General features: G+C 37.1%; 1 protein-coding gene across 1 annotated transcript in view; it reads left to right on the top strand.

The window, feature by feature from the left end:
* Positions 1-23,528, top strand: part of LOC131581212 (uncharacterized oxidoreductase ZK1290.5-like) — a 45,224-nt gene extending 21,696 nt beyond the window's left edge. Inside the window, exons 4-8 of the mRNA XM_058843243.1 lie at positions 10,246-10,337; positions 15,404-15,586; positions 16,117-16,176; positions 18,337-18,438; positions 23,268-23,528. Coding sequence (XP_058699226.1) covers positions 10,246-10,337; positions 15,404-15,586; positions 16,117-16,176; positions 18,337-18,432 — 431 coding nt within the window. The 3' untranslated portion in view covers positions 18,433-18,438; positions 23,268-23,528. The remainder of the gene's footprint in view (positions 1-10,245; positions 10,338-15,403; positions 15,587-16,116; positions 16,177-18,336; positions 18,439-23,267) is intronic.
* The last annotated feature ends 1,851 nt before the right edge of the window (positions 23,529-25,379 follow it).

The following is a 25,379-nucleotide window of genomic DNA, read 5'->3' as shown; positions in this document are numbered from 1 at the left end:
TTATTCTGGAAAATAATATAAACTAAATGCTTCACATTCAAAGATTGACATTTTAAACAACTAATTTCCTTCTGAAATCAATTCACAAAGGTAATATTGAAATTATTCAGCTTGGTAGTGGGTTTGGTAGCTAGCTGTGTCCATCCTGAAGAGCATCTGAAAGTGCAGAGACAATAAGAACTGTCCTCTGTAGAAAGAAAATCGGTGTTGTGGAACTGTCTGCAAAAGTCATGCAAGAGGATTAAAAGATGTCAGTATTGACATAAGTCTTTGATCTGGCTGAAATTACCAAAAATTTCTTTAATCACTTCTCTGTATTCACAGATAGTTTGAATGCAGTTATTTGTAAATCTCATTCTTCAATTTAAATCCAGGTTAGTATTTATTCTGCAAAATTCTATCTACCTGGGGCAGGAAACATTATTTTAAAGTACTGTAAATGATTAATTATCTATTATTATTTTCAATTACACTAGAAAGAGAGTAAATAAACTCCTAGTACTCAAGACTGTAAAAGTATTTAATGGAGTTTTTTTTTTTAGCGATTATATTAACTTTTAGATTGGTCACATTGGCCAACAGCTGACACAAGCAAAATACCAACTCCATCTATATTCAAAGCTTGGAGAGGATTTTTTTTAAGTTATGTCTCCAAAGATTGATTCAGGTTCATCGGAGAGCCCACACAGAGCTGCTGGGACACAGGGCTGTCGTATCATGCCTTGCAGGGCTCTGGCCTCAAGTGTCTTCCTATCTGAGGATAGACAGAGCTTCTGGGTCTCTGCCCAATCCAGGTCAGTGTGCACTGATTTATAAGACCATGTCCCCAGATAATATAAACTTTGTGCAACAATTTTTTAAAATCTGAATATTCTTCAGAATTATTAAAATAAATATTTTAGGAAGCAGAAAACTTGCATAAAGAATTAAACAGAACTCATACTATACTGATTCTGATTTTCATCAACTCCCAAGTACCTCTGGCTGCAGAGGCTCTATTGCTGCAGGGTTGTTGCTATTTGAAGGCAGCAGGTACCATTGAACTTGTGGAATTGATGTGCTTTCATTGAGATGTGTGGTTGATATTTAAGTTTACTGTTTCATAATCTGTAGCTGCTTAGTAACGCTACTTATATGTACTGCTAATGCAGGTTTGGAGTTGAGCTGTAACATCAGAATATTATCATAAATAGAAAGTAGTAGTTTCAAGTGATGAGAGAGATCCTTTACTATCACTGAAAAATCGCCTCTCTGGCTTACCGCTGATTTTTTATTTCATCAATAGGGATTTGAGGTTAGCATTTTGTGAAAGACTCTTTTGTCCCGATATGATATGAACTGGAATTATGAATTATTTAAAATGATAATCTGAATAGTGTTTGTAGGGATCTGGTTACCCTTTCCAATTTATTGCTCACCATACTGAAGTTTTGGACTGCACTGCTTGGATCCAGCATGATTTGGAAACTAACTGGAATGTGGTTACTGCCCCAAGGCTGGAGTCTTAGGAGCACTTGAAAGAAGGTTTCATGTTTTAGCACTCTCCCCTGTGCTTGAATCCACTGTTCAGCTGCCTAAGGCAGTTGAGCAGCTATCTCAAGATTGCACTTCAGGTTAAGAACAATTTCCCAGAATCCTCAGGGGTGCCATGGCAGATATGAGAGCTTACCCAAAAACACTCCTAGGGATTCTAAAGTCAGTGTTGTCTTTTACTGTAACACTATGACACACTGTATTAATTATCTGTGTTAAAATAACACACCCTGGAAGTTTTACTTCTTCAGGTATTTTAATCCTTCTGAATTGTGTCTGGGACATGGTCCTGTGTCTTTCTGGTTTGCACTTGAGCTAGCAAGTCTTTTGCTAAACATACTTATCTTTTCTCCTGGCTGAATCCTTCAGTAGTTTCTTAGAGTCTATTAAATGTTCTACCAGCATTTTTCCCACTTTAATCTAAAATTTGTATTTTTATACCCTCTAACTTCTCTTTGCTACAAAGGCAAGATTATACTTTTAGTCTGTTTTTGTAGTATTTCTAAAGTATAGACAGAGCCAAGTCATTAAATTCGCTGGTTTACATTAATGTTTTTCCAGGAAAAAATGTGATAGAGTTTTGGTCAGCAAAGGTAGATAGATATTTAGGTAGGTAGGTATTTATGGTGGTATCCAAACCTATAGCAGTTGTATCATTCCATATCATTAATCAAACAGACAAATTTCATGCACATTTCCCCAAATCATACAGAAATTATTAGAATGCTTGTTTCTCATAGTGATGAATTATAGCACTGCTTTATTCGTGAGACCTTCATGTGCTGATTAAGAAAGAATTCAGTGCAGAGATTTCTGTTTTGTCTTACAGTCTAACATAAGTCTTCAGACCCTGGGATGTGCATGCATTTAGGCCTGACCTTGCCTCCAGAGGGAATTGTGCCAACTCTTACAGTAGCTCAGTAGCTCAGGGATCAGAATTCTGCACCTGGTCTTGGTAGTCAGCCCCAGTGATCAGATTTCTTTAATGAACAGCCTCTTGAGGAGCTTCTACGGATCAGCCATTGCAACTTCTTAATGTTGGGAGTTAAAAACAAGTGAATGGCAAAGAAGAATTAGTTTCTTTACTGGTTTTAGAATTTTAGTAGGTACCTGAAAATATAAAACAAAGGAGTTGGAATGGAATTTAGGATAGTGTTTACCTTAACTAAAAACTGCCATTAAAAAATCCTGTGAGACTTCTGATAGACCTAACTGATAGCTCTCTATTCATAGCAGAAAATATCTTGTTGCTAAACTGACTTCTACTACCTCAGAAAAACATAGTTTTAATAATTAGTTTATTTAAAAGCTGTTAAATTCTTTTTTTATTATTGTTATCTTCTCTGACTTTTTAATCTGCGCCAGTTTCATTGGAGCTGTTTCACAGGAGCCAGATTACTCAGGTCACAGTCAGAGTGAAGAAGACTATCTTTACTGCAGTGCTGAGAGGTAGAGAATTCTAGACCTGTGTCTTTGTTCAATAGTCTGCATTTGTGTTTTCCTTTATAGAGTCATGGAAAAAACAGTGCTAGGGAAAAGGGAGGAAAAAATTTCTAAAACTTGGTCAGTGAGACATTTGTGCATAATAACTGGTTATTTCTGTTGTAACAGCTGAAATCAACTAGAATACTTGTAATATCAAGGCTATGGTTTAAATTTTTGTGGTCTCAAAATTGTCCTTTTGTGGAATTATCTTCTCCAGTACCTCAGAGCAGAGGCCAGGCTGCCTACAGAGTCCATTCCAAGATACATACATTGAGTCATGTATTCCTTTGACAGCAACATTCTTGTATAGGCATTTGTCGGCTGGCAGATGAAAGCAGGGTGGCAAACTGCTCTGACATGGAGAACAGTCACTGTATGTGCTCACTGGTAATTGGGCTGTTCCTAGCAAAGTGACCCTTTCCATAAGCAGTGTCTTTGATGACCTTGATTTTGGCATTGTGGCTAGCTCATCATCTCAGCAAGCTTTTCATACACATATGCACATGATTACTCGTCCCTCTGTCTAAAAATGCTGGGAAGAATGAGGGCTTCCAGCCAGGGCTTTTGCCTGAAGTTGGCAAGAGTATACTGTGGTGGTTGTTGTGGGTTCAGATCCCACTAGAACTTACAGCCATTTTACTAGAATTGTTTGCTTATCTTTTTAATGTTTAGCAGTGCAGCTTATGCATAACACAAAGTATTCTTACTTGCATCAGAAATTCCTTGATGTGTCTTGACATATGTTTATGTTATGATTATGTGTGTGATTTGAAGAGAATCTCATAAAGTAACAGAAATTGTTTAGCCCAGTAATTAAAGTCATGTAACTTTTTTCTTGCAAAAAAGTTGTTTTTTTAAAATTCCAAGTGAGAGGATATATCTAATCCACCTTAATATTCTTACCATCTTCATTGTTTGGTGTAGATCAGTTCAGTCATCATATTTTCTTCCTCCATTTTCTATCTGTTCTTAAAAGTAGGAGGCAAAAAGGTTCAGTGAACCAAATACAGTTTTTGTGCAGGTGGCACATATTTCTAGCACATCCTTTGCTAGGTGACATATTCTGCTTTAAGTCTATATGATGAACACCTGACAATTCGAACTTGCATTATAGCTCCACAAAATGTTTGCCTCAAGTGTGTTTATGGTGGTAGAAGTCAGATGTGAATGTTCATAAATTGCACTGAAGTTTTAATAAGCAAAAGCACATAACTTATTTGCCTAGAAACGGTTCTTTTTCACGTTGATAATATTCTGGCTGCATAAATGAGGATGTCTTGTGGGTTGTTATTATGAGAAGCACAGTTCAGAGATGTGTTTTCATGGGGAGGTGGTTGCAGATCGGTGAGGATTTTGGTTTTGCACCACACCCTCTTCAGCAGATAAGACAGCAATAAAGACATGGAAAAAAAATGTTGCACATATTTATGTTAAAGATCATACAGAAACCTTCATAATTTTAATATCTTATTTAAAAATAAGAAATTACCATAGGAAAAGTTCTTTTGGTGCAGATGTAAAAGTGAGAATGAAGCTAAACTTGCAGTAATGTCTGTGCTCTATGGTTTGCTCATTTTTCTTTCTTCATGTCAAGGATTTAATGGGAAATTCTAAGTGTAAAAAATAAACCTTCAGAAGACTTTGTTTCATGACTTATTGTAGTGTATGGTTTATGCCTTTTCTGCTAGCAAGTGAATCCTTTTTGTCAAAACTGTAACTAAGCAAGCTAAGCAAAAAGATTTAAAGCAGATGTTCAGAGTTGTGTACCCACACAGATGTGCCAACAGGTCCCAGTGTGAATATAAGAACTCTTGTGAAGAAGGCAGTGTTGAAATATCTTTCAAAGGAAAGTCCTTGTCCAAAGTAACTTTTTTTTCTCAATAAATAATGTACACGATTTGTGGAAAAGGCATAATTTATCTGTTTTGCTTATGTTGAAGTAAAGCCTTAGATTTTTAACTATTTTAAATCTGTACTGATTTATTAACATTAGTTAGGTTGCTGTTATTCATACCACTTGAGAATCATTATTTTCTCTGATACAAAACTCCAAAAAGTATTCCAGTTCAGGAAACTCTGCCATCATGGTTATAGGGGGAACAAACTATTTAGAATCTTAGTATGTGCTGTCTGTAATACTTTAAAAGTGCTACTTTTAGGGGTACATATTTTATTAGCCTCTAGACAGGTAGCTGAGCTGCTGATAATTTTGGTCACATTTTCACATCACAGTGTGCAGTGGCATTAGTGAATTAAGGTATGGTGAGATTGATTTTGTCCCATGTAATGGATTGAGTTTTTTTATCTGGTCTGATTTGTAATGTCAGCTGTAAGGATAAAAATATGTCAACATAACTAAAATAACATTTCATTGAAGCAGTTAGAATGAACAGCCAGGATCAGAGGCAATGTGCATTAAGCCAGTACTATGCTGCATTATGCCCTTTAGTTAGCCATTTAACTGTTGTGGAAACTGCCTACTTGTAATGAGTTTTCAGTCAGGAAGTTAACAACTGGACTCCTACTCATGGCTGTTCTCCTCTAGTCCTCACAGTTGATCATGATTCACAGGTGATGTGTAGCAGGAGTAATGGTCACACAATTGCAGACAAGCACCTCTACTGTGGCAGAGAATAGGCTAAAAAGAAATCCATTGGAGGAGAAAGTATATTGAGAGCTCCGCCAGCTATTCACCACTCTTCACAGAAGTAATTGTGAACGCAGTTTATTTCTATCTTTAGCACACCTTTTATAGGGTTTTTCAGGGTCTGTGGGCAGAGCAAGCTACTATTGGCTAACACACACAGTTTACATTTTTTCTCTTACACACAAGGATATTGTTTTGCTTTACTCTCTCTTCTGCAGGAAGGTTTCAAGGGCTTTAGCCTTTAATATCACAACTTATTTCAAAGGCTGGTTTGTGCATACAGGCCTTTACTAATATATAAAATATATCAACAGAAGTACGATTTGTGTATTTGCAGTTTTGCCACAGTCTTCCTGTGTGTCTCAGAGAGGGGCACTTAGCCTTCTGGTGTCTGTGTTTTAGCCAGTGCTGTGGGAACACGTGCTGTTTCACAGATTTAGAAGTTAATTCCTCATTGATTCTGTCTAAGAGTAGTCTGCTTTATTTATCAAGGCTTTGGCTTTCAGTCTGCATGTGGGGCACTCTCAGCCTACAGCTTTGATTTAGCAAGTTATGCTGAAATCAAATCTTGTATGGTTTGTATGAGTAGTGCAATTTACACCCAGTGTGCGTGTCAGACAGAGTGTGGACCTTTCCAACCTGAGCAACCTTCGTTAATAAAGATACAGTGACTGCTGTTGACCTGTTGTGAAAAGTAGATCCATTCGTGTTTTTATTCTGTGGCCTGAATAGAAGATACAACAGAATGGGCACTGTTCACTCGACGTGGGAATTCTCTGTTGCTCTGACTCATGTGGAGCAGCAGGGAGGGGGAGGAAAACGGGCTCCACACACCCGGTATCCAGTTTTGTAATTTACAAAATCTTTTTGATCTAAACTTTGCACATTTAATATTCCAGAGGGTATTTGGGAGTTTGATAAAAGTCTGTAGTAGTGCTGGAGAAAGATAAGGCTCACTATTGTACTAAAACACTGTTTTGGTGCCAAGACAGTATATTTATGCTTTTCTGTTGCAAGACTAACAGTGCCCATCAAACTTTGTATAATTTGGTATTATACAGAGTGAAGATAAAAATACCCAATTGTTCTCTAACTTGCAATGCAAAATACTGTAAGTTTAATACTCAACTATATTGCAAACCAGTCCATTAGCATGATGTAGTGCTTCACAGTAGCTGGGAGAAATACAGTGTGATGAAATGTACCAATGTGGTGGGGACCAAGTTTTTTTTGTGTAGAATAGAAAAGATCCTTACTTTTTCCCCCATTCGAATCAACTGTTATTTTGTCCATATGTTTTCGGATGTGTCTTGCAGAGTTTCATGATAGGCTTTCAAAGCTGGATGAAATTTTCTTTTCCAGCATTGTGGTCAGTCAGTTTTTAGCATGCATAAAAGAACCAGTGTTCCTATGCTTTTCTTTGGGCCTGTGAAGTCAGAGTCGCAAGGAACAGAACAAAGCCTCAGAAGATATAACAGGAGCCTTTGGGAGCTAGTGGGGAATTGCAAACTCTTTGTTTATTGCACCTGGCACTTTCTCAAAATCTGCTTCACAGGGGCCAGGCCAATCATTTCCTCAAGCAGATAAGAAGGATGCTTTCTCTCCCTGAGTCAAAGCTCTGTGAGTTTGTAAATAAGACAGTAAAAATGTGTATTTTAAGGGTACTTTCTAGAGGGATTATAGATAATATATTGCAATATATTTTATCTCAGAAAACCTGAACTTCAGGATTAGTTAAAATGGTTAAGTTAAAAAGTATGGACTTTAAAACCACCTGCAATCACAAGAGTTGTAACAACATCCATTGTGCCTAAATTGTCTGAAATGTGATTTTAAGCATTCTAAACAGGTATTAAATTGGAACAACAAAAAATAAAAAGCCTGCCCCCATTTTCAAGAGCATTCTGGTGTATTTGAGACCCATGTCAGGAGTTCTGGGGAACTTACCTCTGTTGGTGTTCCACGAGAGAGGAAATATAAGGAAATGTGTCCCCTGCATCTGCCAGGTTGTTTCAAAGCAATGAGTCAGGACCATTTTACACAAGTTTCTTAATGTGCATGTTTTTTATTTCTGCTGTTGATATGATTTCATGGATCTTGTTTGATAGACATAGTCACAAGTGTCAATCTGTCAGATAAAGCCCAGGAGCTAACCAGACCTTCTGTTTCTTATCCATCTTTTCTTAAATCTTCATTATTAGGAATTAATCCAGAAGATGTAAATATGGAAGTAATTCTGTATAATCTTCTTCTTAAAGGCAGTCTTTCAGAGATTTAGACAATGCAGAGCAACTGTTTTAATCTTCCATCAGGCAAATGGAAGCAGTTCTCTACAGTAGAATCCTTTGAGTGATTGTTCAAATTTAAGCTCAATTTTCCAGTATTATGTATTTGAGTTTCCACCATGGATTGAAATAAAATTTTTAATACAGTTAGAGTGTACAATTGTTTTATTATTTTTTGTATTATATATTGTAAATTAATGCAAAAGTCCAAACACTTTAACTGTCATATATTAAACTGTAAATAACACCAAAGCAATGGAGTTGAAATGAAGAGTTCTAACTTCACCAAAACCAAGTATGTGTATTTAATGAAAGTAAATTGTTTTAAGTGTATTCCCTTAAGAAAATACTGGTTCTATAAAATCACTGAAATTCTAATTATTTCTCTGTTTTCTGGGAAAATGTTTACTTTCTTGGCAGTTTTGAATTAAGCTTTCTCTGTGAGACACCATTCTAAACACATGAATGCTATAATACTGATTTTAGTAGAAATTGTTTAGATGGCTTTTATTGCAAAACATAACTGACCTGAAATTTCTTGATGGGAAATCTAACATGATGGAACAGACTTCAAAGTCTCCTGTGAGAAATATGCTAGAAGCAAAATATCTTAGAGTATACTGTAGGGGGAAAAATTTGAAGCTTTTCATGGAAATGTACTATTTCATGTCTGTGACTGAATTTTGTTTCATTTCAACCTGAAATGAAAGCTTTGTTCTTCAAGGGCAATAATGGCATGATTTTGTAACTCCTTAGCTTTCAACAATAGTGTATAATATTTGGGTTCACCATTGTGTTAAAACCATGTTTTTCTGTGTAGCAACTGACTGCTGTGGCATAATGATTTATTAGTGTTGACACTCCAGGGTTGTTTGTCAAAAGCTCAGCTTTTGCTCCTTCTGGCAGATTACATACAAATTATGTTAATCACTATAGTGCAGATTTTAACCTAATTATGTTATACATCTTGAACAATGATAATTTCTGTAAGGGAAAGACGTCTGGCATTTTATTTGTTAATATATTTTTTCTTCTTTTGGTATTCCACAAAAGAAACTGCATTAAAAAGTGATAGTATGTGTGGAGGTTTTTTTGCTGCAGTTTATGTTTTAGCTTATGCTGCTAAAATATGTGAAAGCTGATTTTATTTTTTAGGACTTTAACAATCTGTTTATATGAATTAGCAGTAAGCTGTAACTTCACTTTCAGAATTTCACAAAGGACTAGCAAAATGTAATTTCTTTTTTTTGTATATAGATACACACGTCTGTGCATCTTAAAGGATTGGTCTGCTCAAATCTGGATTAACAACAGTGATCAGACTTCTGTGTTCACATACAGAGACAGACTTTCCATCTGTAGCATTACAAACTGAAATGCAGCTCAAATCAATCCAGACAAAGTTCACATACTGAAGAAATTAGTCTGAGCCATGGTCCGGAGTGCACAGCCTAAGGAGACCCCTCCTAGCCTAGCCCCAGCTGCTGCCTTGCCAGCTGTGCTTAGCAAAGCAGAAGGACCAAACTATCCCAGGCAAGTCAGGACTGAGGGGTGGTGGCAGGCCAAGACTGGGAGTTGGCCCTTATCATATCTGAGGTTTGAAGGAAGACATCTGATTTCTGGCCTGTCAGCTCTTAATTTGTAGACATGCATGCACACTTGAGGTTTATTTAAAAAACAGACTTCATTTCACCAAGGTCCCATTTGATTTCATTTGCTTGTCAACAGGAGCTGAGAAATCTAGCTACATTTTTAAGCTTCATGTTCTTGCTAGCTACTGCTCATTAAATTGAAGATTTTAGACAGAGTTTTACGTAACATCTTGGAATGATCTAACAGAAAATAAGCAGTATGACATGGTTCATTTGGGCTGCGTGTCCTTGGGTTGTATTGCTTACACCTTATTAGTCTTCAGCAAATGTTCTACTTTCCTTTAGTTTTGGCAAGCTGCTTGGAACACCATTTCCTTCTTTTCATTCTGGTGGAGTCCAATTGTTCTTTGCTTATACTACATCAGCCTTTCCCAGAATTTAGCCTGGAGTTTTTATACACTGGGGAGTTTCCAGTGTGTTTAGATTATAAAATGATTTCCTAATGTGACTGTGACAGAACCATGCTCTCAGATAACACTGTCAAACTAGATTTCACTGCTGTTTTTCTGTGTTTCTTTGTGGTATTTTGCTCTACAGAAATGATCTGAGAAATAATTTTGTCTCTTGAAAGTGATATTTTTCAAATAATCCACCCAAGTAGTTAGGATTGTCCCAAAACTTTTTCTTTTCTATTTTTCTTTAGGTTTGTGTAAATCAATTGGTGTAAGCAATTTTCTTATCAGCCATCTTGAACAACTAAAGGAGGACTGTGTGATTACTCCACATGTTAATCAGGTGAGTGCATACATGTATTTGAAGTATCTGGGTTTGGGTTCTTACTTTGGTTTTTTTGGTTAGCAACCTCCTCCCCTCTCCTATGCATGAAAGGCAACACCCAAACTATTTCCTTAGTCATACAATTTCTTTTTTCATTTCTATTTACATATTGAAAACCATTCAGGAAGATGACCCGAAGGGTAGGGAAGTCCTTCCTCGTATTTCCCCCACCCAGTTTCTACCAGGCTACTTGTTTGTGTCTGGGTACAAGACACAAATGACTGGTCCCTGTGACAGTTTTTTGATGATAAAACAGTTTAGAAATAAAATTCAAGAATCACAGAACATTTAGCATCTTCAGAGAGAACCAGTTTTTGGAAAGCGTATGTTCAAAAACTGTAGTTCCTGTAAGCAACACTGAAAGCCTCAGTTAATTATATATCCATGTAAGGGTGCCCTTCCCTTGCTCCCCCCTCATTTCCTATTCCACGTAAGTTCAGTGAACTCCTCGTTTAGGCAGGTGCTGCGATAGTCCTGGCAGAATTTGTTTTGCTGCCCTAGGCAGATCTAGGACGGCCACCTACATACCGGCAGGCTGCCAGGACGCTCGACAAATGTTCCCTTGTTGCAGGTTTCTGCCTACAGCTGTGCTGGAAGTTCATGCTCCCATTCCTTCCACCTCCTGCCAGAGAAAGTGTGTGTATGCTGACAGGGATGTGGGAACTGGAATGGATGGAGTGCAGGCACATGCTTTTCCCCTTTGTACAGGTGGTCAGGATTTCTGGCAGCTGTTTGTGGTTTAATGTCATTAACAGCCATACAAGGCTTGCTCAGAGTATGACTATCAGAACCAAACAACTCTGATTTTAGCTGTCCACTATGCTAAAGATTACTAAAGGACAATTAATTAATGTTAAAATAGCATAAAACCATATAAAATATTTAAATTCAGTGATTCGAAATTAGCTGTTGAAATAAATGTATGTTAAAGTGGGCAGGTTTATGACTGTTTAATAATTGGTGAATTTAAACAAGGTTCAAGAAACATCTTCGATACACATCTATGAAGACTTACTAGAGGTCAGCATTAAATGTTACTGCCTGTTAAGTAATAGTAGCTTTTCAGTGTTCTACTAAAGCACTGCAAGGAAGAAATGGTGATTTTGTTTTGAAATTTCCTCTTACCCACAGTGTCAAAATGTTTCCAGTAGTACTTTTTCAATGGTGTTCATGCATGGAGACAAGCTGTTTCCTGGTGCTATTTGACAAAACTCCCTTCCTGAGGCTAGAAAAGAGGAGATGAGAAGTTGAAGTGGTGGTGATACTGAGGGGTAGGAGAGGACCCTTGCTAATCATTTCTTTGAGGTGGTACACAGAATCATTCTGAATTGAAAGCAAAAATCAACAGTGAATTACCCACACCATTGACAAGTGCTCCACCTTAAACAGTTCTTTTATAGCATTAAGTTATACTTTTTTAGAGTTAAAGGAATTTTATAAACCATACTTCAGCTTATCCTCAAAAAAGTATGTATTCTGTTTTTTGCCTAGTGTTGAAGAGTTACTGAGTCTGATGGTAAGATTACTTAAGTACCATCAAATAAATAATGAATTTCTAAATTCAAATTGGGACTGGAAATGCTCTACTGAGTTCTTATTTCACTGTCCACAATTTATAGTACAGGTTTTTTACTATATTTATGCATAAAATAGTGTACTGTTTCAATGGACTTAGAAAAATATAAAACATTTGCAAATAGTCATTGTATACAAAGTCTAAATATTGAAGAAATAAGTGGAGCAAAAATACTTCCCTTTTGGAGTTCACGGTGTTCTTACCATTACAACAGTCCCTTTATGATATTAAAATTGAAAGTTGGGTTTTTTCTGTGAAGAAGAGAAAGTAGGAAGGCAGGAGAAATAAGCAATTCTTGTTTTAAAAACCAAGTTTTAAGTACTTCCCTTCATTCTGAGTTCCTGGTGAAAAAGACGGTATCATCGTGTCTTTTAAAAAAGTAGGAAAGGCCTGTCTTTTCAAGAATATGGTATTGCTAAGTTATTTATTTTTAAGCAAGAACCTTTTAAAATTTCAATGTACAATTAAAAGTACTGGTAAGTACTTTATTCTAGCATCATGTAGAGTGAAACTTACAAATTAGAAGTTCCAAGTTTATGTGCCAGAGTTTTGTAATTAACTTGGCAGTAGGAAGTTTGGATTTATGCTCAACTTTGAAGTCTCTCTGAAGGCTCATAGCCCTGTCACTCACTACAGGAAAAAATATATTTTATAAATATTTAATAAAGATATATGTTTCATTTACTAAAGTGATGTGCTGAACCCAAATATAAACTGTTCCACTATGAATTCCATGTAGGAGTGTTCATCAATATTTTTCCGGTCCTGGAGAAGTGTGAATTACTGTGTAATGACCTCAGAGAGACTTGGTTATGTTGCCATTTATATTGAGCTCTGTTGTGTAAATCTGTACAAGTTAGAAATTCATATGAGACGTCAGAAAACAACCCCTTTGTGCATAAACTCACCTAAACTGTTCCTCTATATAGAAAATATTCATAGACTTTCAGTGTTTTCAGTATTTCAGTTTCTTAAAGAGAAAAAATGGGAAGACAGTATTCCCATTGAGAAAATTACTGAATTCCAGATGTGTAGAAACTTTATCACATGAAAAGGACCACAGCAGGGTGGAAAGATTAAGGCCTCTGTGCACCATCATCTGAGGTATGACCTTCTAGGACCATGTATCAGGGTTGTTATTAGGCTCAACTTTTCCCCACTTGCTATAACTGTTGTAAAAAACACAGTGCTTTAGCTGGATGTTCCCTGTGGCTGAGCATGTAGCAGCTGTGAAGTTCTGTAATGTGAACTGCATACTGTTCTATTAAACAGATGCTGGTTTTTACATGCCAATCAATCAGGGTAGAGTGCCTGAAAAGATTGAGATCTTCCTCTGCCATCATGTGACAGCCCTCGCCTGAGAAAAGTCTGGTGACGAAAATAGCAAGGGTGGGGCAAGACAGGAAGCAAGAATTGTTATTTTGAGGGGAAGCAAATGTTGACCACTCACCTTATGCCTCTTGTGGCTCAGGATCCTAGTGCTTTGCATTCAGCTGCTGCTAGAACCTTCCAGAATTTTTTCATTAAAAATAAATTAAATTCAAAAGTGCATATTTTATTTGATGCATTTGATTATTTTAGTAATATATTTAAGAAGAAAAATACTTGCTTCTACCAACACAAAACTGCATGTGTCAAAATTCAATTCACAAAATGCGGGAGTCTCTAGATTCACTGAAAGGCACAAAGTATGATCTTTTCAGGTGGACAATAGTTGTTGCTGTGTATTCTGCTTGTGAAGCAGGCAGGTGATATCTCAGCATACTGCTCTTGATTTAAACACTTCTGATGTAACCTGGAACTGTGCTGCCTAGAATCTTACTAGAACAGTAGGTAAATTCTACGTGCAGTTTAATTAGTAATAGATGCTGAATAAGTCACATGATGCCATAGAGGCACTGCAGATTTTTCATCATTTGATCCTAAATACATCATTCTTTATTTAATATTTTCTGAGCTACTCTATTTGCTATACTTACTGTAAAGAAGATCTGCTAAAATTGCTTATTGCTCTTGTAATAATCTAATAATACACTCTGCTTGTTCTTCCATTTCTCCCCTTGTAGTTTTGTGTAGACACAATGAGACTATTTCATGTCCAGCTTAGTTGCAAACAAGTGAATAACTGTGTGACCTAAGCACTGCTCTTACACATATAAACATGAAATACAAAGGGTACTCAAAGGTCAAGAAACATCAAAGGTTGAAGACATGGATGTCTGCTGCTTGAACCTTGTTCCCAAGTCCACCTAGTAATTTAGATCATAGCAGCTTTAGGCTGACTCAGCCCAGCCTTCCAGGGGCACAGTTTTTTCTTAGCTCATGTTGAATGACTGCCAGCCTATTGTTCCTGACTATTGTTGTCTGAAAAGACAACATGTACTAAAGATGAGAAACAGGAAATATTCATTTGTCCTCTTAGAGGCAGAAGAAATTTTCCAGATTCCATGTATTGAGGTAATTGCTCAGAAGAGTATTTTTTTTCAAAATGCGTAAGAGTTCAATCCCTGGAACAATGCTGATGACCAGTGACAAAAATGCATCACATGATTTTGTATTTTGTAAAAGAAAACATTACCCACTTTGATCTAAATGCAGAGTAATGTATGCTTCTTACAATGAATAGACTGTGAAATATTTATTTAAATAGCTTATTAAGGAACATTATAGAGTTTCTTTTCTGGCTTTAGCTACATGCCAGAGTATGTCTCTCCTCTGAAATCATGAGTGTCTAATAACTTCTTTTTCTCCCAACTACTGTGTCTTTGTAGCTTATTACTTTTCCTCTTTTAACTGGTTCTTGGAAATTTATGATCTTCCTTCCTACAAAGGGTCTCCTTCACACGTCATTCCACAGCATGTCTGCTTCCCTGCACAAGCTGATGGTGACACCACTGAACACAGGATTTGCCATGTGCAACCCTTGCCAACAGACTTTGTTTCCAAGGTCAGGTCCTCACCCTAAGCAAATTGTTCTGGTTGGTTTCTTGCAAACCCAGCCCCTGCACAGCCCCCTCCCCTCACTTGGGCAATTCAAAGATCATTAGAAATAATCATTAGTAAAGAAACAGGAAAGGACATCGATTTGGGGAAGGGAGAGTTATCTCAGAGCACCAATGAAAATGACCTGATGCTGACTTCTGCTGTGCATTTGTATATATTTCTTAAAAACAGAGCAGTAGTGAAAGTCCAGCTGCAGCTCAGGCAGACAACTGCACCTTGTTTCTGAGGGAAACATAAGATATAGTTAACTGTTGTGCCAATTACTGGTAAAATACATGATTAGTACTCTTCATCTGTCTTCTAAAACTGATACCTTACATCTACTTCCCAGAAACAATGACTTAATGCATGTTCTATTTTTAAAACAAGAGAAGAATTTCATTGATATTTTCTACAAAGTGTACTCTCAGGGCTTTTACTAAAAGTTTATTTCTATTTATCTAAGGTTGAATATCACCCTTTCCAAAGACCTCAGGAGCTGGTTGATTATTGTAGGAGCAGAGATATTGTTTTTGAAGGCTACTGTCCTTTAGCCAAAGGTGAAGCACTCACTCATCCTGCAGTCATTCAGCTGGCAAAGAAATATGGCAGAACTCCAGCACAGATTTGCATACGCTGGAGCATACAGGTAATGGAGGGTGGTAATAAAAACGTGTCTCCTTTCTCAGGAAAAAAAGGCAAGTAGTTTGGGGTTTGTGCATCAAAACAGAATTTATACAGAAGGTATTTCTGCTTTATATGTTGATATTGTGAGAACTGATGTCTGTGCTGGAAATTGAGAATGTAGTGCACAAATCATGCCACTATTTCAAATATTATTTATTTGAAATAATCTGGTTGTAGAGAATAAGCCACCAACAAGAGATGTTTCCAAAGTTAATGTTACAAGCAGTACCCCTCATCATTCCATTTATGTCATTCAATATGAAGTACTAAGCAATGAAATAGTGTATTGAGTTGATACACACCATATAATGTGTTGGAAATCAACACAGTGTATATAACTGCAGTTGCAAATGGCATAGAGAAATCTCAGTGTCCCCCAGAAGATGAAAGTAAATATTCAGAATATGTGAGGAATTTCTTGTAATGGTTTGAAGATAGACAATTTTCTTAAAATCTGCAGATTTTAGTGATGAGAAACATAATTCTTTTCAGAATGGGATTGTCACTATTCCAAAGTCAACAAAGGCAGAACGGATAGAGGAAAACTGCAAGGTAAGATTTGGTTATGCACTCAAGTCTGACTAACATCCGAGTAAGAATTTTTAATATTTTGGTTTGCTTTCCCATTTTCCTTCCCAGGAAGGAATGTACTGGGGTAACTCAGTCAAGTTTGGCAAATGATGGTAACATGAAATGACCCCAACGTAGGAAAAAACTATAACTCCCAAATATCAGAAAAGACCTGAAGAGCTAATCACTGTGTTTAAAGAAAAATCCATAGAAGACCTTTTGTAGTTGATTTTTGTAATTATCAGTTCTATTTATTACTTGTATAGTTGTAGGACATCCTAATCTGGTTATGGTTACATTCTTTTTGTGATAGGTGCACAGGTCAAATGGAAGGAATTTGGATGCTATGCATAACAATTTATGGAAGCTTTAAAACTCACTTGGGGATAACTCTGACATGACGACCTTCTAAGGAAATCACAGTCCTGCCAAAGCTGACTCTTCCCCTACCTTCTCCTTCTACTCAATGTGCAGAAAAGCTTCCAGCATGAAGGGGCTGGACAAAGAAAAGTGGGAATGAATGAGAATTGGCAGTGTGATTTCTCCCCTGCACCTTTTTAAAATTTCATTTTAATACCAAATAGTTTTAATTCATTACTTGGTTTGTCTCTCTATTTCTCTGGTCTGAAATTCTTCTCTCTTTAGGGTAGGCAAAACCACAACTGATTTCCAAAAATATCATAGAGATATGAACTGCTACAGCAAATCTGGAAGAAACTTTGCAAGAAGACAGGAAACTTCTGTCTGCTTTTTATATTCTTCTGTGTGTGTGGAGGTGTGAATCAATATACATGTAATGAGTATTTCTGCTGGTGGCCATGCCTGTTTATACAGCTCCTGCTGTTGATTGTTTATTCTGAAATACACACTGCCTTCTGTGGAACAAGCACAGCTGCTTGTGGTAGTGTACTGGGAACCAGATCAGAGAACAAAACCAGTTTAAAAATCCTTCCTTATACTTTTATTTTCCCTATATTAATATATATATATATATATTATATATAATATTTAAAATCCAGGTTAATTTCACTTTTTACAGAGTTAACTCTATGGCATCACCAATTCACACAACTGAGGGACTGTTACATCCAAACTTAAAACTCTTAAGATGGAGAGTGGAAGGAACTGGCACAGTCAATTGAGTGTTGTTCATCACATCTCCCTTGTTTCCCTCATGTTTCTGTGTTGGCCTCTCTATCACTTCTGGTGAAGTTGGTCCTCATTAAACCCTCAGTATATAATACATAGGGTTTATATGACTGGCTTAAGCTTAAAAAGCTTGAGAGAGCACTGAGATTTGAATACAAGAATCATTCCAGAAGAGTGGTTGCTGGATAATGTAAGATGGGAGGAGCTCATTTGGCTACAGTTCAGACTCCACAGAGTCTTTTTATTGAGCACAGAGCTCTGACAAAGAGAACAGAAGCAATTTCCTGATGATAATGTCTCAATAGACCACCTGCTAAGAGAGCACTCACACCATGGTTCACATGGCAGGTGTGGCCACAGGAGAAAGCAGTGGCTGTAAGAACCTGTGTTTGAAGACAGGTGATTGCTTTCAAGTTGGAGTTAGTACGGAGGCACTGTAGCACTGTTTCTGTATTTAGCCGATTTGTGAGAGTTTTGTCAAACTAGAGTCATAGAGAAGACAGTCTTTGGCTTGTTAGCTTTGTGAATGTCCTGATACCTTCTCTTTTTTCTGAAGTTCTGAGAAAGAGAACTGTAACACTCTAAACTGAACATTGGGATGTAAGTGAAATACTGAGCTCATTCTTCCAAAGAGATTGCAGTCAGGGTATTCCTTTACCTACCTGTGGCAGTGACAATAGAGAGTGCTGTCAAAAACAGCTTTGGTATTCCCCTTGTCCTGCATCCTTGCCTGAGGCCAATGTGCTACAAAATCATCTTAACATAGTCTGCAAATAAAAATGAGTCACTAAAGTAGCAAAAGACTCAATGGAGCCTGTCAGCTTGATAGAGCATTTTTTTATGACAAAATATGAGAAGAATTTTTCGAACAAAAAATATATAAAAATTGGGCCTCACATTTAAGTGAATCTTAGTCAGTTAAACACTAGAATATGTATCAGTTTGTTGATTTTCTCTGTGTTCATGATGGTGACTATATATGTATTCCCACAGGTATTTGATTTTACAATAGCAGAAGATGATGTTGAAATTCTGAATGGAATGCATGATGGGAGACATGTTTCCTGGGATCCAACTTCTATTGTGTGAATCAAGGTTTGAGCTGTTTTTGCTTTCGCAGGGATCAGTGAGTCACACCATGTAATTTCAATTCATGGAAGGTTACAGTAACAATCTAATCAAGATAGTGATGTTTGCTTGTAATTATCACTGATTTGAAATGTTTAACATTGGCAACAATGTTAACAAAAGATATTTTTGAGGGCAGCGCTTCTGTACAGAGAGAGTTTATATTTCCATCTCAAATTCTGTTCCTCAGTTCACTGAAGTCCATACAAAGACTCCTATTTATACCACAGACCCTGCATCGGGCTGTTTAATTCAAATGGAGAGGTATTCCATGAAAAATGTAGGGCAAAAGTGCTACCTGTTAGTGTGCAATACAGGTGTTGGGTATGAAATAATTTTTCAAGTACTTCATAAGAGAGATACAAAATATAAAGAAAAAGCTGGATGAATAAAAATGGTTCTGCCATTATCATAACAGTATTTATGTTGTACAATGTACTGCAAATCTCCATCAAAAATATAATCTCATTGCAATACACAATATCTGAACATCACCAAAAAGGTTTTATGCATATCACAGCATTACTATGGCATTGACTCAGAGTTCTATGCATATTAGTTACTAGCCTGTACATAAATCAAAGTAGAAATCTTTCCAGACAAGTCCAGGTCCAGATAAACTCTTTGCACGTCCAAGAGATGAGCAGCAAGCTCCATGAGACAAAAAGACATCTTTGTTATTACCTACTGGAAATTGGGGTGAGCTTCTTGTAGCTTTTTGTGAGAAGTTGTTTAGATTTCATTTTGGGTTTGTTCAGGAAATCCCATTAAGAGACTATACTGTTCCTCAGATTTTCTTATAAAATAGGTATCACTACAGAGAGATGAATATGGATAAATGCAGCTCACAGATCTGTTTTGAGCAATATGCCTGCAGAATCTATTGGCTTAGTATTCAACTTGCAGTCACATTGGTTTGATATTTTAGGAGTTCCTGTGTCTAGAAAGGTATGGAAAATCTGATTATGATTTATATTGTGTGTGGACTTCCTGAGGCAGTTTTCCCAGTGCTGTTCTGCTTTAGTCATATTGTGAAACAAAGCTCCTTAGCTTTTTATCAAGAAATTACTTACTGCAGTCACATATTCTAGCCCACATTGTTTGTCCTCCTAGTGTAGAGCTTCTATACAGCTTGGCTAAAATCTAGACAAATTTACCTTTTAGATAACAGCTCCTCAGAATTAATGTCTAGTTCTTTCTGGTAAACTTGTCCACAAAAATTTGTCTAGATTTGCCTCTAGAATCATTTGTATGAAAAACAAGATAATGTTTGAAATGCTGTTCACTAATACCTGCAAACATGTGGTGTTCTGAGAAATACACACAATCTTCAGAGCAAGGTTATTTTCTCGTTTCAAGCATGGCCTGCAGTCTGGGAGCCTCCAGTACCTGGGGATACCACTCTAGGTGTCTAAGAACAGCTCTGTACCTTACTCAGCTATTGTGATGAGGGATTCCATAGTTCCAAACAGTAAGGCTCATTTATAAAACGGATGTAATTTTTAGGCTTTTTTTTTTTTTTTTTAGCTTTTGCATAAAACTGTGGCAATGACATAGTGAAAGTTGGAAAGATTGTCCAGAAATAAACCTTTCTACCAGTGGCTATCAGCTAATACTGCTTTTGAAAAGTCTCTTTCTAGAACAATGCTTTAGCAATATGAAGAAAAAATTAAAACTGTGCTGTTGAGCTTCGCAGTGTAAAAACAAGGACTAGAAGTGAGTCATCTGCCTGATATTCCCTAAATACGGCTTTAGGCAGGGATGACTTTCTAAGAATTTACAAAACACAAGTTGGAGTTTCACCTCTAGTTCTCTCTAAAGAAACAGACATCACATCAACATACTGCTTCCAACATAAATGATGTGTCAAAGGAACCAAATCTTTATGTAGGTTAGCAAATTCTAGCTCCAGTATTACAACAGGGTCAGTTAGGACTAGCTACATGGCTAGAGCTCCGTGCTTGTTAGAACACTTTTGGGTTTTTGCACTTGATTCTCTGATCACCTCCCTGTTCTGAGCTAATTGGAATTAAACCAGATCTTCTTGCTAATGCCCCACATAGGTGACATTAGGCTACTGTGAGAATTACTTTGAATTCATTAATTTATTTCAGTGTTCCTTCTGGCAAAGAGATTTTTCAATGTTTTTGGTGTCTGCACCTGCTTTTGCGAGGAAGGCGTGCCACTATTTTCTCAGTCTAGGTCATGGTATCTAAGCAGTTCACTGATTAATGAGAGGAGTAATCAGGAATAGTATTACTAAAAAAGCATTCTTAAGGAGCAGCTGTGGCATACTTTTCTGATTACATTCAGGGCAAATTGCTGTTGGTTCAGGACTTTTTTCTTTGGTGAGTTTTTTTTTTTTCTTTATTTTATTTTGTAATCTTTCCTGGCATTTCCATTGCTGCCAATTAGTCCTTTTAGAACTATAGAAGAGTTTAATTTTAGCTGTGTACTAAGTGAGGTGTAATTTGAGACAACACAAGATTTTAAGTGCTGGGAGGAAGCTGACCCAAGCTATCTTTCTCCCAGGTGTGATGAGCAGTTTTACACATTATGCCTCACTTATAGCCATTATTTTCTGCCAGAAGCTATAATTGCCCAAGAGACTCTAAAACCCTGTTATCTCCAGTGGCCTTGGGATAGATCACTGAAGGATCTTCCTTTGACTGTGGCATTCACAGGTTTTATATCATGTTTGTTAATTTAGAATCATTGTGCAAGTCCTCTTAGTTTTGGTCAGGTTGCAGAAGGAAAGACAGACTCAATGGATTCATATTTTATGCTCCTATCTACAACTACATTTGCATTACTCTGGCAGTGATACTTTTCTTCTTAAGCAAAGGCTGCTGAAGAAGAAGCCCACATCACCTCATCTAAATAAACCTTTCTAAAGTAGTCCCAACATTGGTCAAAGAAATAAGACAATAAGAAATTGGCAAGTGAACACTAACAAGATTTAGGAGTAACAGGGAGGATTGATTTATGGTAAGAGACGCAGAACACAGAAGATCAAAAGGGTATAAAAGTGCTGGACATACAAAACCAGAAAGTTTATTTCTGTATTTTATTTCTTCTTAGGTCAGTTAGCCTAGAGGTGTTCATTTTTTAAGACTTTGCTTTGTTTTAAACTCAGAATTTATCCCTCAAGTGAATTCTTGGAATTATATGCATATTCTTCCCCAGGGCTGAAATTTTTCCTCTTTTTCTTATTTCTCTAAAACAAACTTCTCCTAGAGAGAAAATTCATTCACCTTTCTACAGTGACCCTTTTTAAGATATATTTCATCTGTGTAACTCATTATCTTGCCAATAGGATCAGGGAATACACCAGAAAACTAAATTATTCCGTATCATTATGTCATTTATGGTAGTGACTGATTGGGACACTCCTTTTCAGTTGAGATAAACCATTGCTTAAAACAAGATGCAATTTATCAGTGCTATCTACCTAAATGCAGTCAGCTGCCTTTGCGGGAGCTCTGTGGCTCCTAATGGAAGGAAACTCTTGAAACAAACAAGGAAAAGAAAAATATAAACTAAAAATCAATGGAAAAGGTGAGGCCATTTTTCTGTGCAGCCAAGTAGCTTCCTGCCTGACTTTGAGTAGGTCCCTCTCCTATTTTTCTTGCTTCCTTTTGTTTTTCATCTCTTACATTATTGGAGATGAAGGCACCTAAGAATGTTTCATTGGAAGATGATGGAAATGGGTTTTTAAAATGAATATTCAGGAATTTTTTTAATGAGGCTGCAGAAGTGTTTCTATCATACTTGTCCCCCCCAACATGACTTCCAAGGCATTATTTTCTGAGTAGCACGGGTAGAAAATAAACCGTAATACTTCTAAGTTTGCAAATCTACTAGGCCAAGCCAACTGGATGATATTCACAGCTCTGTGGTTAACCCATGCTTTTGAAAATGGAGTAAAGGTGGTGTAGCTCTTGCTGCTACTGATTGAATCCAAAGCAGTTAACTCTTTCCACATTGCCTTCCAAAGCTTTGAAGCTCACCTCTTGCTATTGTGCATGGGGTAAAAAGAACAGATAAGCCAACCTTCTGATAATTTTTTATGTTGCTGTGTTAGGAGACTTCTTCTGTACCTTGTTTGTTTAACTTTCTGCAGCCTCCAGTAAGATACTTAGACACTTGAAAGAAAATGTTGAGTATTTACACTGTATTTGCCAGTGTTGTAACACGTAGCCCTCTGTAAGGCACTGTAGGTGTGGCCAGAGTTGCGGGATGTGCTGCTCAAAGGAGCACGGCACGGACGGATTGGAGCAGGTCTCAGTTGCTGTGCCCAAGAGGAATGTGTGTGATCCTAATAGTGGCTTGGCCAGCCAGTGCCCTTTGAGGAGCATTCTGCAGCTGAACTACTAGTAGGAACTTATATATGTATGTATATATATATATATATATATTTATTTATATATATGTAAGCAGTTTTATCATCCTGTTAATGATTGCTCCATATATTAAAGTGTGTTACAGTTTTGGGTACAATGATATCCATGCAAACTATTGCATGTCACTACTTCAATTCTTTCCCTTCAGACCTAAGCTTTTCCTAATAATATATTCAGCTAAGTGAGCTAAAAATAAAGTACAGATTCTCACAAAAATGAATATAGTAAATCTTTTACAATTGCCTCTTAAAACAAAAGGCCATTTAATTAATATTATTTATCAATATCAAGGACTTAAAACCAGACCATCTAAGTTATAGAATACTGTTACTGAAAAAATGTGTGCTTTAGTCTTTGCAATTTTCTTGTGACTTTTTCTTTTCTCCAAACCAGGTTTTTGATTTTAATCTGAGGAAAGAAGAGATGGAATCTTTGAACACTGACTATCAACAGAAAATTAATTCATTTAACCTATTCCCTGTGGAAAGAATATTTTAAAACTAGATTGTTCTAAACTGGAAAAGTGATGTAACTGAAACATTAATTGGTTTTAAACTGAATAATAAATCTGAATTGTTCTATTAGGTACTCAGTATACTCAAGAATCAATATAAATTGTTTGTATTTACTCTTATGTTAACAAATTAATAAAATACTTTAATTTACTCTTTGTAGCTCTGTTATAGATACAGAAATACTTTCAGCATCTTCTCTGCTCTCTTAGAACTTTCTGGTATAGTCTCCCGTGGGTTGAGTTATCTCACAATATTATAATATTATAATTTTCTTCTACCTGCATGTGCTTCATTTAAGGTGTCATTTGAACCCGTTTGAACAAATCAGGCGTATTTTTTTCCTTACAGATTTTGAAAAGTATCAGTTACTTGCAGGCACATAAGAGCATACTACAATGCATGTAAATCTTGACAAATTATTCAAAAGATGGAATATTTGTCCAGGGATTGCAGCAGAAAAATGAATTTAACTTGTATATTTCTTCTAGTCATGAGAATTTTGGGGAATTCTGCAGGCCATTCTTGATATTTTCTTGGTGACCAAACCTGCACTCTGATAGTGTTTCACAGATCTCCTGTCATGACCAGCACTTCAGAGAGGAATGGCTCCCTTTGTGACCTAAGTTGCATCAGACTGAATAAACATATTTTTTGCTTATATGGACAAAGGTTTTTGAAGGTGCAGAAGAATGACATGTTGGAGAAAAATCCTTTGCTAATCTCTCTTGCAGGGATTGTCACTATCTTTTCAAGATGGATAAGTGTTCAGACACTCCTCTGATGCAATTGTGAGTTGTCCAGCTGCACTGGGAGAGTTCGGTCTGGTGGTGTCAGAGGCCACTGGTCTTTTGATATGCAGGCATTGGGTGGACCCCAGCTTACAGCTTCTTTTCTGACAAGATCAAAGCCTTTTCCTGCAAGGAAATTGCTCTGTGACTAGCCAGGTTTCTGCAATCCTCACCACACTAAGCTCTCACTAGAAGTTCTACAAGAGTTTTTTCTGTCACACACAGTCAGTATTATTTTGTTGTTGCTCATGACATTCCCTAAAACATGAGTTTCTTCCCATCCTGAAAACTACCTAAAAGCATATACATACTTAGGATCCGTGTGAAAAATGAATCTGCCTCTTTATGCTAGACATGTTGCAGAACTTTTTTTTTTTTTAGGCAATTTAGCCAGATGAGTTGTCTGTTACGTATCAGTTTGATGTCCTGACGTGCACAGCTTTCCTGCTGGCATTTGACCGAGACTTGCATTCTGGTTATTTCTGAAATGCATGAATAACATTGTGTTCTTCTTGTTCTGACCATGGGCAATTCTAGAGTCAAGTTCTCAAAGGAACTATATATACACTGGATTTCTGTAGTAGAAGTGCAAGCTTCAGCGGACCAGGCAGTTGGAGAAGGTACTGAGAAAGAGTTCTCATTCTCATGGTGGCTTGTTCTCTGGGTGAGGCTGTAGTATAACCCTGGTGTAAATCCCCTTGCTAAACACTTACCAGCAACTACAGTTTTGGTAGAGTTGGCTGGACCAAGCTGAGTCCTGTGTTTGTGTTTCAGCCCTTGTAAGCAGGTTAGAACCTGTGCAGTTGAGCCGTGTTAACCTATCTTCTAAGAGGGTTTAGACAGCCTTCAGTGCAAATCCAGCTGATCTGGCTCCATTATTTGTCTGTGAAGAGTGAAGCTATATTTCAGTTTTCTCACTGCCAAGGTATCAAGAAGGCTGTAAATGTGTGTGGTCATCTAAGTTTAATGATGCTTTTTGTGATATCCAACTTTTGGAGTGGAACATACCTGCATATTTTTCCAGTGCTGCACGTGGGCTGGGGAAACTCCTCGTATCACTAGAAGCTGAGAGAGGCAGAGATGAAGGCGCTGGTGGATGGGAGGCTGGACATGACCCTGCAATGTGAGCTTGCAGCCCAGAAAGCCAATTGTATCCTGGGTGCACTCTAAGCAGTGTGGGCAGCAGGTCAAGGGAGGGGCTC

This window comes from Poecile atricapillus, chromosome 7 (assembly GCF_030490865.1).
Source record: "Poecile atricapillus isolate bPoeAtr1 chromosome 7, bPoeAtr1.hap1, whole genome shotgun sequence".
NCBI classification, from domain to species: domain Eukaryota; kingdom Metazoa; phylum Chordata; class Aves; order Passeriformes; family Paridae; genus Poecile; species Poecile atricapillus.
This window is presented reverse-complemented; position numbering and strand designations above follow the sequence as displayed.